The sequence below is a fragment of the Limulus polyphemus genome, unplaced genomic scaffold, assembly GCF_000517525.1.
Source record: "Limulus polyphemus unplaced genomic scaffold, Limulus_polyphemus-2.1.2 Scaffold267, whole genome shotgun sequence".
NCBI lineage: Eukaryota > Metazoa > Arthropoda > Merostomata > Xiphosura > Limulidae > Limulus > Limulus polyphemus.
In genome coordinates, this window is record NW_013665877.1 from 53,430 (window position 1) to 65,313 (window position 11,884).

The window sequence follows — 11,884 nt, forward strand, 5'->3', positions numbered from 1 at the left end:
AAATTCTTGTTTTCTTTTTTTCTGCTTCTTTTTTTTATTATATGATAACTCAAAAATCAAAACAGTGGTGTCAAATAAATTCACTAGTAGTAATTTAAAAAAATCATAATTCCAATGTAAACGATGTTATCATTACCCCTTAAAGCTAGCACTCCTACAGAAATTTGGTGTTCTTATAAAAAGCTTAAGTACAGGGTGAAACAAGAATTACCAGCCAATTATAGATAAACAATAAGTATTACAGTTGGAACCTCATTGTATTTAGAACTTGGTTATAAATTCAACCTTCCTATGTCTATTGAAACACCGTATTAAAAAATAACAAGTAAAGAAAAAACTTTGAAAAAAAAAAGGAAGTAAATGTAGGGATGGCTAATATCAATCCTTCAAAAACAATGCAAACAAGATAGTAGGGATGGCACTTGCATCATCCCTACATAATAACACATAATAGTAGGGATGATGCAAATGCCATCCCTACTACTTCTTTGCATTGTTCTTGAAGGATTGATATTAGCCATCCCGACATTTCTTTCTTTTTTTTACTTGTATGTAGTATATTACTTAGTAAAATTAAAGTATTTGAACAATATCTTGTAATTTTTGCTGGTTTATCTAAAGTGACCTTCAGACATTCTTGTGTCATATTCTTACCAATATTTCATTTCTATTAAGTAAAATATTGTTTAAAAAAAGTTGTTCTTAACAAAACAAACTAAAAAAGGCTTCTGTATATAAGACTGCAATAACATATTCCTGATTTCATCAATGCAAGTAGCTCCACCCCAGTAGTTCTCTGGTCTTATGATGCTAAGAATTTGGTTTCAGTTCCCATGGTTGGCAAAGGCCATTGTGTAGCACTGTGCTTAACAACAAACAAAGAAACCATTCAAGATAAAAATCAAAACCTGAAACCAAAACAAAAAAAAAGGCAGTGTTTAAAATGCTTAATATTGCATGAAAAAACAACAACACTTCAATGCTAAAAAAACAAGGGAATATGTGGTAAGTCCATTTAAATGTTATATATGTTTTCCAAACAGTGTGTGTGTAAAAATGTTGCATGTACATATTAATGTAATGGATTAATGATAGATAACATCAACTTGAAGGTATTGTTTATTGACACCATTTTCTTTTATCTGTTCTAGCATTATTTTTTCTCAAACTTATCACAGTTTAGATAAGGGTCCAGTAAGTACTTTGTATATCATTTCTATATCTATCAGATAATTAACTTTTGTTTGAGTATATGGTATAAGTACATTTTTATCATGACTCCTAACATATAGTGTAAATAAAATTAGCTCGTAGCTGTGACAAGCAATAATTCTAATAACAATATTATTATTTTTTTAACAATGTGATAATAACTTTCAGTTATAAATAAAAACAAAATCGATATTACAGACACCCGACTTTTATGTGGAAATGAAATGGGAATTTACTAGTTGGGGTAAGTGTCTAAAAATGTAAAATAAGTGAAAATTATGTAACATTTTGATTTTTTTTGTATTTGTGTGCTCTTAAAGGAATCTTTAAAATAAAATTGTTTTATATCATTTTGCTACAAATTAAATTATAGAATTTAACATGAAGAGTATTTGAAAAAGTAAAATAGAGGATAGAAATAACCATTTTAGGTAAATATTAAGTCATAAGTTATTTTGAGCGACATTTATAACTTCAGGTTCCCAAAATTTTAGAAGTCCATCATAAATTATATTATATATAGAAATAAGAAAAAAAATGATTTTGAAAATAAGAAATTTTATGAAAATTCAGAATTTAATTAAATATGGTGTGAAAATATGAAATAAAATGTATTTGCTGTTATTAGAATTTTGCACCGTTGTTGTCATTTATTAACATCAACAGCAAGGGTGCTCAGCAGATGAAACTTGCATCGTTACATTATAATCTGTGTAACTAAGAACATAAAAAAAGTAAACTTAATTAGCAATTTTCATTACTGGGTAATTTTTAGTTCTGATCTTATAAACATTTGTATAACTTTCATTCAATATATTTTGTCATGATAAAGAGGAATACATATCAAAGTATGATTGTGGTAATTTTTAAGATGACAGGCCAAAATGTTAGATAATATAGTTACTTTCAGATGCTCAGGCTATTTTTATTACAAGATATATAGATACAAGTATATGAATTGCAATAGAAAGTATGTCGTGTGTATATTTTGTATAATTTTATCTCACTGTTTTCTGTATTGCTTGTGCATAGTTCCCTTAGTCTCCAGGATGTGCCCAAGTGATACCTACAGAGTTTATAAAAGTGGTAAGTTAAAAACATTTGTATAAGTTTCATAACTTCCATGGTTATGTATTATGTCGCATATGGACTTTGTTTACTTAAGCCTGATGTGTGTTTATTGTTTTTATTAATCTTTTAAAATAAATACCTTTTAGTTATGGGTCTGTGGTGATTACCTGAAAGTAAAGTAAGCATAAAATAATTCTTGGTGGTTTTGTTAAAATCAGTGCTGTTTGTAGGATGATGTTATGACCACAATACAGAGTATTTAAAATAAAGTGTAGAAAACAGTGGATAATTTTGGTTCATGGTAATGTATTTTGGTATTAAAGTTGTATATAGTATGATCATGTGATTGAAATACAGTGTATGTAAAGAGGTTTTAGAAAACTTGGTAGTTTTTTTTAGTTAGTTTCAGGATAATATATATTAATTACAGTACTTGTAGGAAATTATCTCCTTGTTGGTTGCTATTTATTTCCAGTGTGGAGGATGATGCGACTCACAAGTGGTAGTGATCACGTGTTATAAAGTAAATGGTAAAAACAGGGGGTATGGTTGCATGTTTAGTGGTATTACAAGAAGTAATCTTCAAGAACATGAAGTAATTGTATTTTTCTTTTACGGTTTACTCTCCCTTTTTCTTGTATGTACAAATCTTTTAGACTTACATTTTTTATTTAATGTTTTTACTCTTGTAAATGGAGATAAACATATGTACAGTACAATATTTCGCATGTACTGTAGATATATCTAATTAGTAGATTAATGAAAAATTTATAATTACTTCTATAGGGAATCATAAGCTTGTGACGTACCATTTAATAAGATTGGGTGCTACTGAATGTAATTGTGAATCAAATTTCTAAAGCTTACATGTTATAAATGAAACCTAATTGTTAATATTAAATTGCCTACTTTTAAATTCGTTGCTTGGTCTTTGTTACCATGTTACTTCTATTTAAAATTTGCAGACTAGTTTTGATAAGCCAGTTTATATGTATGTGTATAAGATGACCTTAGGTTATGTGATTATAAAAGGAACAGTTTGAATTGCACTTTTTAGGTAGAACTTCGTTTATTTCTTACTACATTTTGAAAACATTGAACCTGATAAAATAAACCATGACACTCACTCAATTATTCACATTAAAAAATATTTAAGATCTAGAAAATATATCACAGGTTTTTAATTTTTTTTTATCAGTGATTTTTTTTAGGTAGGCTTAACAACACAATAGGTGGAAAAGTTCACATACTTCAAATAGAAAGGACGAAACAGGCAGTATGAGAAACCATCTCATCCCTGACATAAGAATAGGAAACTTCCACTCATTATTTAATTATAAGAGACATTTAAAGGATTACCCAAGGAAAGTACAGTCGTGTCACAACAACCAATTCTGAATTACATGAGAAATCGAACAACACTGTAGCTCACCTTCAATTTTTGAGGACTAGTTTCTTTGGCTTCTAGCTCAGGCTTTTTTTTCTTTGCTGATTAAGCTTTCAGCAGTAATAGTAATACAATTAAATGAATTTTCACTTTAGATTTACTGATAATTGATCTATTCTTGCTATCTATACAAAAAAATGAGTTCTGAGATTTGTACAAATTCATTAAATGTTTTTTTTTGGGGGGGGGCAGAGTCTCGTCTGATGTTCGGCAAATTCCCAGCTCAACTTAACTGAGCATCAAAAAGATCATTGAAAGCAGATGATGTGGTATGCTTATTGCCATCCGTAATTCTCATCATGCTATAATAACATTGGAAATAAGAAAAAATCTTGCAAAATTACTTATGTTGATTTGTTAAGGGCTGGTTATAAGAATTTCACAGTGATACTAGGTAACAGAGGTAGAAAGAATCATCCTATTGAGATCACTGCTTGCACTATTCATAAATTTCCTCAGATTCCATATCACATCCCTGTCTTCACCTGAGTTTCTGTACTTTTTTTAATAATATAGGAAATTGGTAGCATGATTTCCAAAAACTGAAGATGACTAGCTCAAGTTTTTTTCTAGATCTGGCTAAATATTCATCTTGATTTGTAACATGATGATAAGAAGTTAAAATAGTTTTGTTTACACGTTGCAAACTTGAAGCTAGATTTTATGAACAAAAACAGAGTTATTGTACTGAAATAAATGATTAAAAAAGGAAATTGTAATAATTTTCTTCTGTCCTTGAACTTCTAAACTGAACCCTGACTCTTAGAACTTACCATTCTTAACTCAAGTACAAACTTGTTTTGTCCACAGCTAAGCTTTTTCTATTTTACTCGTATGAGTTCACAGTATTCAGTAGAACAACATTAATGGTTCAGTACAAAAGAAAAAACTTGTATCCTTTGGTGACATGTAACTTAAATTTTACTGTGAGATATTTTTTTTACTATTCAAACATATAAAGTCAAATTGAACAAAGTATAATGAATAAGACCTATAAATATGAATTACATAGAAGTTAAACATTTTAACTAGCAGTCTAAAGATGTTTTTGTTTTTGCTTCTCTAGGATCCAGTGTTAGGATAGATACCAGTTTGTTGGGATTTGATCACTCAAACTGGCAGAGAGGGAGTAGAAGTTATATATTTAAGAGCCACAGTAAGTGTATTTTAATTTTGTGGTTGTGTATTCAGTTGTAATTAAAAACTATATGCAATAATTGTAGATGGCTGGTGTGTGCTTACTTAATTTTCTTAAAACAAAAGTACATTAAATTTATTAAAAACAACTGCTTGTTTTGTTTTATGCAGAAATATAAATCTAGTTTTAATAATAGACAATCGGCCATTAGTTCTTTAAAAAACCTTTAATGTATCATACATATATCCTGTTGCTATGACAATGGAACTTTAGTTTTGGGACAACTATTAACATAATGTTTCAAAGATATGTTTAATTTTCTTGAAGTATTCTATGAATATGCATTTTTGTGTACATTTTAAATCATATTTAGTATTAATGTACAGTGCCCTTAATGACAGGGAGATAATTTTTGGAGTTTCCAGGATTTAGAGTGAATTCTTATCACTTTAATATTTGTATCCCGTATTTATATACAAAATATTTGCTAACAGTTCAAGTCTGACATGGTCTTGTGTTTAGGGCACTCAAATCACAATCTGTAGGTCATGGGATTGAATCCTGATGCTCAAGGGAGCATTTTAATGTAATGATCAATCCCACTATTTGTTTGTAAAGAGTAACCCAAGGGTTGCTATGAAGCTGTTGGCTGGATACCTTCCATGTGGCAGTTCAAAAATAGTAATGGCAGCAGATAGCCTTAATTAGCTTCAACAGTATTTAACAAGCAGACAGTATTATCTATTTATCCATTGTAAGTATTACCTTCAAAGTATAAAAATATTTTCTGCTTGAACCATCTATGAATTATAGTAGTCAGTTTTTAGTATTATATTATTTTGTGAAAGGAGAAATTTGAATTTCCTATGATCAAAATTTGTAAAATGAACAAATACAAATAAATTTCCTTTCTCTGCATCAATAAACACTTATAAACATAATTCAGCAATAGAAACTAGTGATGTTTGAAATATTTAATCCTCCAATTATTGAATAACTTTAAGTTTCTGCTAAAACACTTAATGTAAAGAATGGACTAAAAGTAACAGATGAAAAATCACTTGTTTTCTATGTGAAATACATAGAGAGCCCTGGGATTAATTAGTGGAATTGCAATATTAATGGTATGAGGGATCTTGTAAACAATGAAATCATGGATTCACAAGCAATTTGGTGCATAAATAGTTTAGAAAAAGGTGTATATAAAGAGCTGATGGGGATATGGAAACCATTGGTAATTTCAGGGTTAAGCATACTGATGTGAAAAATGTAATTAATATTAACATCTCATCAGAGCAAAACTACAAATCAACCTGTTAACCAGCATAGCTAATTAAATATACTTTTCTTACATTTCTACTTATAAAGATTAGGATGCATTATTTCATCAATAGTGTTACCCAGTAAATACTTTTCAAGCTATAACACCTGGAAATAGAATAGTCCATTATTATTTTTTTTCTTTTGTGAGGCACCCGCTGTAAATTTGGTAGCTAATGTTACCAGTATAAAGTTTAGAATTGAACATGTAGTGATATGGTAATGTTTTGTATTTGCATTTTAGTTTGAGTACTAAGATAGTGATTGTAATCTTGGAGTAATGATTCTTATTTCATATAATTTTTCTTTCATCTAGATGATGGTGCGGTAATGATGGAGGTTGACCATGATGTAGGTCAGGTGTACATAGAACAGATGAGCATTATGCCACCATGTGTAAAAGATTTTACAACTACTCTCCGACCAACTTCCGAGGCAGTATCCACTCGTCTGACGACCCCTATTGTTACAACTTTTGTAAACTTAGACAAAATATGCTTTGAAAGGTAGTTGGGTGAAATGTATTTTACTTCATAGTCACCGTTCTTCAGTTATTTTGAAAAGTTATCTCTGTGAACTATCTTAGGCTGTTCTTGTGAAATTAGTGATACATTGTTGGAGATGATTTGAAATGTGATTTCTCTTATTCTTCCTGTTTTTGTATACATAGATATAATTTGTACCACTTGGAACTTAGAAAGTCCTTTATGTTCTAGGAATTTAATTAGGTGGTACGTTTGTAATATTTGTCTAAATAAGTCACAGTATCAGAAGATAAGTTATGTATTTTTGTTAATTATTATAACACTTATTGTCCTCCGTTTTCAGGAGTAGATCGGGCATCTGGGGCTGGAGAAGTAACAAAACGGAGATGATTAATGGCTACGAGTGTAAGGTATGAGAAAGTTTATCACACTGTATTTGGAAGACTTCAATAAAGGTGTGAATCCCTGATTTAATGTATTTATCAAGCATGTTTTATAATGCATTTGAAAGTACATAACCTCTGGCACTTGAATATTTTCTAGCTATTACTTTATCAATTGTCTTGTAAGGACAGTTAAAATAATATACTTCTTATTTACCATTATTTTACATTATTTTAACTGTCCTTACAAGACAATTGATAAAGTAATGGTAAATAAGAAGTACATTATTTTAACTGTCCTTACAAGACAATTGATAACTTCTTATTTACCATTACTTTATCAATTGTTTTGTAAGGATAATTAGAATAATGTACTTCTTATTTACCATTACTTTATCAATTGTCTTGTAAGGACAGTTAAAATAATGTACTTCTTATTTACCATTATTTTATCAATTGTCTTGTAAGGACAGTTAAAATAATGTACTTCTTATTTACCATTACTTTATCAATTGTCTTGTAAAGATAGTTAAAATAATGTACTTCTTATTTACCATTATTTTATCAATTGTCTTGTAAGGACAGTTAAAATAATGTAATTCTTATTTAGCATGTAGGTGTATTTTTTAATAACTTAAAGGAATATTTTGTGTAAAATATGTTCAATTTTGTTTGAGATAGAATTCACACACTCACGTTAGAAATTATGCATTGCGTTCTTAGTTAATGATTTGAAGAGCAAAATCCTGCAGTCAGTTATGTTAGTCAAAGCATTTTCTGTTTATGCTTGGTAAGAAAAGTAGGTGATTAGTTTTACTACTGTACATATTGGAATGTACATTTGGACCCATAGTATGCAATGTATGCAACTTTTTAGCTTGTTGAAGTAAAAAATACTTCTTGCATATGTGCACGAACACACACACACACACACACACACACACTCACATGCTCATATAACTATAGTAAATGAACCAACAAGCCAGAAAAACACCTTTATTAATATTTTATACAACAAATTAACACTACATACACTGCTGCATCATTTGAGATGCTCAAACTGGGCTCCACCAGCATTCAAATAATTGACATCTACGACAGAGTGGTCAACACGCTGTTACAAAATTTTTCAACTCTGAGTAGGTGGAAAGCATTCGTAAACTGTTGCTTTAATTCATCCGTGGTTTTGGGATTTTTAGACATTCACTAATATTATCTGAAATAAAAAATATAACTTTTAGAATCGATAACAGAAGTTGCACAAATTAAAGGATTGGTACATTTTTTGGGCCACCCTGTATATATACATATACACACACCACAAATATATATGTATATGGTTTTCACATTTTAGAAGACAAAAATTGGTAATAATAGGAGCTCTAACTTGTTTCTCGTTTCTGAAAATTGTTTATTAAACTGCTATAACAGAATTGATTTGGATAAAGAAATAAAAAAACAAATTCATTATGACTTATCCCCGAATCCCCATCCCACCAAACATGCTCGCCCTTTTACCCGTGGGGGCGTTATAATGTTATAGTCAATCCCACTATTCATTGGTAAAAGAGTAGCCCAAGAGTTGGCGGTGGGTGGTGATGACTAGCTGCCTTCCCTCGAGTCTTACACTGCTAAATTAGGGACCGCTAGCGCAGATAGCCCTCGTGTAGCTTTGCACGAAATTCAAAACAAACAAACAAACAATAACAGAATTGATTTGGATAAAGAAATAAAAAACAAATTAATTATGACTTATTATGACAGATGCTAATTAAGAAAAGTAATAATCAATAGCTGATATGACGTTAGTAATAGCACTAGAAATTTTACTGAACAAACAAACTTTTTACCAAAAATTCCTTTCCAAATTTTATATGAACTGTAAAATGAAAAATATGTTCAAAAATTCACCAGGGAAGAGTTAAATAATATCACCTCGATTAAAACTATTTTTGAAAAATTAAAAACAGTTGAAGGGAAAAGTGAATATTTTTTTGGTAAAATTGTTTTCATGAACAGACGGAGTTACAGTTGTTTACGGCCCCCCGAACCCTTTGTTGTTTCAACAGTCTATTAGAGAATACTGGTATAAATTAAAATTTAACATAGCTTCTATTGTCGTTTCATGATATTCTTATACCTGAGCTGAAAATGATGGAGAAAATTTGTGTAATAGCAGAATATATGTAGTTTTAACTTAACTATGAAAATGCTTTACTAATTTTTTTTTAACCTATAGAAAGTAATAGTGTAATGTTCATCTCGCAGACGATAACGTATGCAAATGTTGCTACAGTAGGTCATGTTAAACATTTTCAAATAATTTATTTTTTCATTCCTTATTAATAACAAGAAATAACAGCCCTCCAGTGACTCAGCAGTAAGTCTCAAGGCTTCTAATGCTAAATTCCAGGTTATTCTTAAAAACAGATGAAACAAAAAAAATCAACAAACAGACAAGAATTAGATTAAATAAATATAACTTAAATGATTTTGGTAGTTTGTAATTATAATTAATGAAAATTCTAAGTCTGAAGAAGATTACAAATTATACAATAATAATATACTCAAAGAAAATTAGTTTACAAAAATGCAAAACACTGCCCTTAGTTCACTAGAAACTAACATTTAGACTTGTAATTCTAAATGATTTCTCTATGTTTGAAATAAAATTTACTTTGCTCTTTTTATCTTTTGGTTTCAGTGCACACTGAATTCAGCTGTTGTTTGAGTTTGACACTCCACAGTGGAATGTTCACAGATCTCAGTTAAACTCATTTGTTACCATAGCAACCAAGTTTTCATTTCACTGAAGCTTTAGAGTTCTAATGTGCATGCAACCAAAATAATTAGTAGGTTAGTTTTTGACAGTGAAGTGACCAAGAAAAATATTTGGCATGTTTATATGATTTTACTGATAATGGTATATGCAGAATATTATTAGTGAAATAAATTAAATGGTGGTTTTACTTATTCATATAACATTTCTTTGTTTTATTCTGTGATGTTTAGGTTTTTGGAGCCAGTAATGTAGAACTTGTAACAAGGACACGTACGGAACATTTGACCGATGTTGATAAAACTCGCCATAAATCTGCTAGATCACCATTCCAGTCTTTTCTAGGCATTGTTGAGTCCGAGAATAGAGGTATGCAAGTAGCTGTGAATGGGGTGAGTATATGTTTGATTTATGTGAAATCTTTGTTTTCCACTTTATATATAAAATATTTTGTATATTTAAATGTCTGTAGCTTGTTTACAGAGCGCAAACATGGTAAATGAACTATATTTAACTGTTAAAGAGTTAGTATCGTAGCTTAAGTTAATTCTTCACTAAAGGAGTGGGGGTTAATTTTCAATAACTTTGTAGATTAGCTATGAATAATGATTTAAAATCTGTAAGAGCAAAACGTATTTCTGCATTTAAACTGTTTTGGTTTCAGTTTCTAGTCAAGAAGAGTTTGTGTGATAAACTTGAAAGAAAGGCCACTACTGCTTAATACATTATGTAGACATTAAATATTACTTTGAAGTAGTTCCATGTTAAAATATCTCAAGTTTTACATTTGTGCTGTTATTTCTCCACTAGTAGAGGATCCCAGAGAATTAAAGTTCCAGGCCACGGAAGTATGTGAATGCGAAGCCACAGTTGAGAATAGATAAATCTCCCATAAACCAAAAAATAGTTATTGTACACCAAACAACGAATTAAAAATATCTACAGTACTATTACATGTTGAGTTTGCATGATTTATTCCAAAGAAACTGTACTCCCTCTAGTTGTAAATTGGCTTTAACAGAATAGTCATGATCGCTAAACCTTTTCTCTGCCATTTGATGGTGACCAGTGAGTGGATGTTAAAACCAAAAACAGGGTTTTGGTTCAAATTGGCTGAACTAATAAAGATCATTGATACATCAAATGATAGCTCTCTTCATGCTCTACTTTGCTCTGAATGGTTTCATTGGATCCAAAAGCATTTTCTATTTGAAAACACACAAACATTTATAATTCTTTTTTGCCATTGAATTTGTAGAAACAAAGCCATACAATAAACTTTGTGGTGTGTATTACATAATGCATTAGCCGATACCTAAATATGTCTGCCCAACTCGAATTGACAGCATGTCAAAAAATGATGAATGGGGATTGTAAACAGACTATATGTTGGCCTGGCAACAGCTTGCATTATGTCATGTGATCAGGCATAAACAGACAATATGTTGGCCTTGCAACAGTCTGCTATACATCATATCATTGGGTGTGGCTAGAGTGAAAGAACATGTGACAAAATAGCCTGATGAAAGTGGTATGAACAGTGGCAGTATTGTTTGTATATTAAAGAAGAGTGTGATTTATATATGTAAGATCAATTATTAGTAATCACAACTGAATAGTACAACTCTAACTTAGAAAGGTGAGATACAGTCACAATCTATATTAAATTGAAATGAACTAGCTCACAAAACTGATACAGGATATTACCTTGATGTACTCTATGTGTATTTGTGAATAATTATGCAAACAACTTTAGTGGAGAAAAGACAACAAAGTTTTGAAAATAGTTTCCATCTTTGCTTTAAGAAATGATACAATTATCGTCAAAATAAAAGCCTAAAACTGAAACATGTCCATTCCACAAGCTGAATGTAATACTGAAAACAGACGAAATGTGAAAAACATTAATTGTATTTAAGATTTAGTAAAAGACATCACTGAATTGGTAAGAGAAATGGTGGAAGATTTTCTATCACAATTGTATAATAAGACCTATGCCTGAAGGAATTCCTCATATTACTTTAATAGATTACTTGTTTAATGTTGTAT

At 30.1% G+C, this 11,884-nt stretch overlaps 1 protein-coding gene across 1 annotated transcript in view; it reads left to right on the top strand.

The window, feature by feature from the left end:
• Positions 1–11,884, top strand: part of LOC106456868 (ankyrin repeat domain-containing protein 13D-like) — a 34,550-nt gene that overhangs the window by 9,381 nt on the left and 13,285 nt on the right. Inside the window, exons 4-9 of the mRNA XM_013916239.2 lie at positions 1,411–1,456; positions 2,245–2,298; positions 4,797–4,886; positions 6,505–6,694; positions 7,017–7,083; positions 10,069–10,227. Coding sequence (XP_013771693.2) covers positions 1,411–1,456; positions 2,245–2,298; positions 4,797–4,886; positions 6,505–6,694; positions 7,017–7,083; positions 10,069–10,227 — 606 coding nt within the window. The remainder of the gene's footprint in view (positions 1–1,410; positions 1,457–2,244; positions 2,299–4,796; positions 4,887–6,504; positions 6,695–7,016; positions 7,084–10,068; positions 10,228–11,884) is intronic.